Source organism: Carcharhinus amblyrhynchos, chromosome 2 (genome assembly GCF_965287045.1).
Source record: "Carcharhinus amblyrhynchos chromosome 2, sCarAmb.v2.hapA, whole genome shotgun sequence".
In the NCBI taxonomy this organism is placed as follows: Eukaryota; Metazoa; Chordata; class Chondrichthyes; order Carcharhiniformes; family Carcharhinidae; genus Carcharhinus; species Carcharhinus amblyrhynchos.
This window is the reverse complement of record NC_137325.1, coordinates 139,414,791-139,419,665: the sequence shown is the minus strand read 5'-3', so window position 1 is coordinate 139,419,665 and position 4,875 is coordinate 139,414,791. Positions and strand designations below refer to the sequence as shown.

Genomic DNA, 4,875 nt, shown 5'->3' with positions numbered 1-4,875 from the left:
AAGCCAGCCCTGCGGTCGCTGCTGTTGCACTGGACTTAAGCTGAGCATAAAACAAGAGTGGAACTTTTTTTTTCTTTCTCTCCCCGCTTCTTGTTGTTGTTGCATTTCTCACAAGGCAGAAATAATTATATAAATAGACCTCATCATTATTTTGAAAGGAAAGGAGAACACCACCAGGAGGAGGAGAGAAGGGAACACTGGAAGAGGTGGAGGAGGAGGAGGAGGAGGTGGTGGTGGTGGTGGTGGTTCCAGCAACAACAAAAATAAGCAATTGCTTTGCTTTTCTGTGTGTGTGTTTTTCTGGTGTGCTGGACTACTGATCGTGGACATCTACGGGCCCTGGGTCACTCTTGTGTCATTTTTTTTTAAAAAAAAGAAATCTACTCTTTTTTTAACACAAGGAATTGGGGGAAGGTTAACCAGAAAAAAATGTTTTAAATGTTTCCCAGCTGAACGGATGCTCCACCGAAGGAAATCAATCCAACATTGGTGCATTTAAATATGATTATAAGGTGCTTGAATTTTATACTTCTAGCAACTTTTTCTGCAGGTAAGAATTGGTGGCTGAGAACCCCCCCTTCCCCGTTCTCATTTTATTTTTGTGTGTCTCTTTCTCTTGTATGAACATGAGATGAAACCTCAAGACTTGTGGATAAAGAGGAGGGAGATTCAGATTATTTATCCTTGTGTTGCTTTGATTTTTGTTTTGGTTTGTAAGTGATTACAGATGTTTGTGGTTGATCCTGCGGGAGGTTGACTGGGTTTTGTGTGTAGTTTTGCATTGTATGATATATGTGGTTTTCCTATTTTCTGTTTTTTTTTATATTCTCTGATTCATATGGCCTGATTTGCAAAGTGGGGCGATTCGAAGTTTTATTTTGTAAGCAGAGATTTTTTTTATGTGTGTGCAGGGGTGATTTTTTAAAAGTTTTTTTGTGGCCATTGAAAAAATATTGGAAAGGTGTGTGCGTGTTTTATAACGAGATAGTACCTCTGTTATTTAGTAAGTTTTATTTATGCCTCAGTCGGAAATATTGGAGCTGTGTATGTTTATAACTATATCGTATCTCTTTTATTTAGTACGTGTTTTGTGTCCCCATTCGAAAAAAATATTGAAGCTGTGTGTGTTTTACAACTAGATAGCATCTCTTTTATTTAGCTTTTTTCCATTCAAAAAAATTGGAGCTGTGTGTTTATAACTGTATCGTATCTCTTAATAATTGTTTTACGCCCCATTCGAAACATATTAGAGCTGTGTTTTTATATATACTTATAGTATCTCTTTTTATTTAGTAAGGTTTTTTTGCCCATTCAAAAAATATTGGAGAACTGTGTGTGTGGTTTATCCCTATATGGTATCTCTTTTATTTGGTAAACTGAGAAGTTGTTAGCTGTTTGGGACTGGGGGAGTTGTAAAAGGATTCAGCCGCATATATCCCTGAACATTTTGTACTTGGAACCACAAACAGGGGGGTGGGGGGAGAAGTTCCAATCCACAAAACTGATCTTTTTTAAAAAAATGAATCAGGTGAAATAAAGACATAATCTTGCCTTTCCCTCCTATCTTGGCTTCTTATTGTGTAATTCCCTCCCTCCTTGATACGTAAGAGGAATTTATTTGAAACCCCCCCCCCCTCCCCATTCAAAATGTCCAACTTATCACACCAGCAAGATAAGACACGTTTCTCTCCCCCCTCTCCTTTTGTGTGTTGCAGCGGGGTAACGTTGTAACCCCAAAAGTGAAACATTGTGCCCTTCTCGTAACTTTGGAGAGGAGAGAGAGGGATCTCAGCACGTTTCTGCTGGTGGTGGGATAATCACAGAAAGTGGCGATGATGGAAACAAAGAAGTCGAGGCGTCCGTTGGAAACATTTCTTTTTGCAATATAGTGGCGAGGAAGAATGTTTGCAAACACAGCGAGCTACACACTGGACACTCTCTCTAGGAAATTGCGCACAGCTTTATTTAGGCTGAGTTATTAAATATGTGCACTCCACTAATACATGTTTCCACCCTCGTTTCCTTTTGTTTTGGGGGGTGCTTTACTGATGTGATTTAAATGTAAAAATCCCCCTCTTCTCTATCTGAAGTTTTGCATGTGCCCTAAGCTGTTTTTTGCCTTTTGTGTGTTTAGGTTGTGGGTGTGTGTTGTGGGGAGGCTGGAATTATCACATGGGGTTGGCTCCGTGTCAACTGTGGATCCGAAATGGGAGAAAAGGGGGCAGTGATGGGTGGGAGAGAGCAGGGAAAGATTGTGTTTTAAGGGAGGCACGTGGTGGAACAGAGTTGTAACACTGAGAGAGCAAAAGAAAAATCTGATTCATTCTTTGACTGCGGAAGCTTGTGGTCAACTGCTCCCCCCACTTTTTTTTCTTTGTGTTCCCAATCTCTCTCTCTCAGATTCTAAAGTGAAACACTGTGACCAGCCTGAGTGGGGAATGATTGTGCTGCTTTTCAAGTGACTCTTTTTAAAACTTTCTCACTCTCTCAAATCCAGCTCCCCATTCAGTGCATCTGATTTATTATTGTATCATGTATTGGTATACAGTGAGAATATTGTTTCTTGCGCGCTATACAGACCAAGCATACCGTTCATAGAGAAGGAACGGAGAGGGTGCAGAATGTAGTGTTACAGTCATTGCTAGGGTGTAAAGACAGATCAGCTTAGTGCGAGGTAGGTCCATTCAAAAGTCGGATGGCAGCAGCGAAGAAGCTGTTCTTGAGTCGGTTGGTATGTGACCTCAGACTTTTGTATTTTTCAATTTAGGAGAAAATCCTCAGGTTCCCTCAGAATAATGGGAGGGAAAATGAGCTGAAATTGTGTATTGTGTACATGCAGTGTTATCCTGGTCTCTCTCTAGCTTGTGATGGTTGGATTTCTGTTTGCTAATCACTGACTTGTCCACACTTTCCTAAGGTTGTTGATTCACTCCAGTTTTACACCAAGTCAGTTAGGATTATATTCACTGGAGTTTAGAAGAGCGAGAGGGGATCTTGCAGAAATGTATAAAATTCTAACAGGGTCAGCCAGGGTAGATTCAGAAATGATCCCGATGGTGCGGGAGTCCAGAACTAGGGGTTATAGTTTGAGGATAAGGGGTAAGTAGAAATATAGAAGGTAGGTGCAGAAGAAGGCCATTCGGCCCTACTAGCAAGCTCCGCCTTTCACCTCCACACTGAGGTGAGAAATTTCTTCACCCAGAGGGTGGTTAATGTGTGGAATTCACTACCACAGAATGAAGTTGAGGCCAAAACGTTGTGTGATTTCAAGAAGGAATTAGATATAGCTCTTGGGGCTAAAGGGATCAAGGGATATGGGGGTAAGGGGGGAATCAGGATATTGAATTTGATGATTGGCCATGATCAAAATGAATGGCAGAGCAGGCTCGAAGGGCCAAATGGCCTACTCCTGCTTCTAGTTTCTATGCTTGTGTTTTTAAAGGAGATGTTGCACAAGGGGGGGGGGGGGTGTAAACCCCTGTTGGGCTGAATGGTGCTTCCATGAATATCACAAGTTTGGGAAGCAGAATAGTTTGGGGGGAGGTGAGCAGGGAGAGTGAAAAACAGCACCCATCTATAAAATGAAAATTTCACCCGGCTCCTGCAGTGTACTTTCTGCAGGCTTCTGAAACGTACACATTTAAATATATATATTATTTCATTCCTTAGTCAACAGTGTGCTTTAGGGATGGCACTGTGGTTACTCCTGTTGCCTCTCAGCGCAAGGACCCGGGTTCAAATCTGGCCTCGGGTCACTCTCTGTGTGCACATTCTCCCCGTGACTGCGTGGGTTTCCTCCAGATGCACCGGTTCCCTTCCACAGTCCAAGGACGTGCAGATTAGGTCGATTGTTCATGCTAAAGTGCCCCTAGTGTAAGGGGGATTAGCAGGGTAAATGTGTGGGGTTACGGGAATAGGGCTGCAGTGGGATTGTTGTCGGTGCAGACCCGATGGGCTGAATGGCCTCCTTCAGTGCTGTTGGATTCCATGAGAAAAACAGCGATATAAATTGGGAAGTGAGGAATATTAGAATCATAGAGTCCCTACAGTGCAGAAGGAGGCCGTTCAGCCCATCAGGTCTGCACTGACCACAATCCCATTCAGACCCTAGCCCCTTAACCTCACATATTTACCCTGCTAATCCCTCTGGCACTAAGGGGCAATTTAGCACGGCCAATCACTGTAAATCTGCACATCTTTGGACAGTGGGAGGAAACCGGAGCACCCGGAGGAAAACCCACGCAGACACAGGAAGAATGTGCAGACTGTCCATACACAGTGACTGAGGTCGGAATTGAACCCGGGTCTCTGGCACCGAGGCAGCAGTGCTAACCGCTGTGCCACGTTTGTTACAGAGGAGTTTTGAGAGTTGCCTTGTAGCATGGGATGTACAGACAGGCTGACTGATACATGAGTGAACTAGCTGGGGTTTTACAACAAACCACAGCTCCTGAGGTTGGGTTTTTTTCTCAAACTGGTGTCAGCCCATTGAGAAATTTGCCCACTTGTGGCCTTTCTGGTGGCTGAGAGCATTCTGTTTCAATTCTGACTCCAATTTGAGTCGAAAAGCGGTTTGTTGATTATTTAATTACAAAACTTAGTGGGGAGAAAATGATTTATGGTCCACCGCTTTCATGTTGTTTACTTATGCAAACAAAAAGGATGTGTGCAAACCTTTCAGAGGGAAGCATTTTCTTATTAACTGGTTGTTTATCCACTCCAGTTTATAGAATTCCCACTGTGCAGAAGAAGGCTGTTCGGCCCATCAAGCCTGCACCAACAACAATCCCACTCAAGCCCTGTCTTTGTAAACGCCCCCCCCCACACCCGAAATGGTATAATGGCACTGTGGTAAGGGCAGCATGGCACAGTTGT

General features: G+C 43.2%; 1 protein-coding gene across 1 annotated transcript in view; it reads left to right on the top strand.

Moving 5' to 3' along the window:
* Positions 1–275: 275 nt before the first annotated feature.
* acvr2ba (activin A receptor type 2Ba) overlaps positions 276–4,875 on the top strand; it is a 175,316-nt gene continuing 170,716 nt past the window's right edge. Inside the window, exon 1 of the mRNA XM_080217611.1 lies at positions 276–550. Coding sequence (XP_080073737.1) covers positions 502–550 — 49 coding nt within the window. The 5' untranslated portion in view covers positions 276–501. The remainder of the gene's footprint in view (positions 551–4,875) is intronic.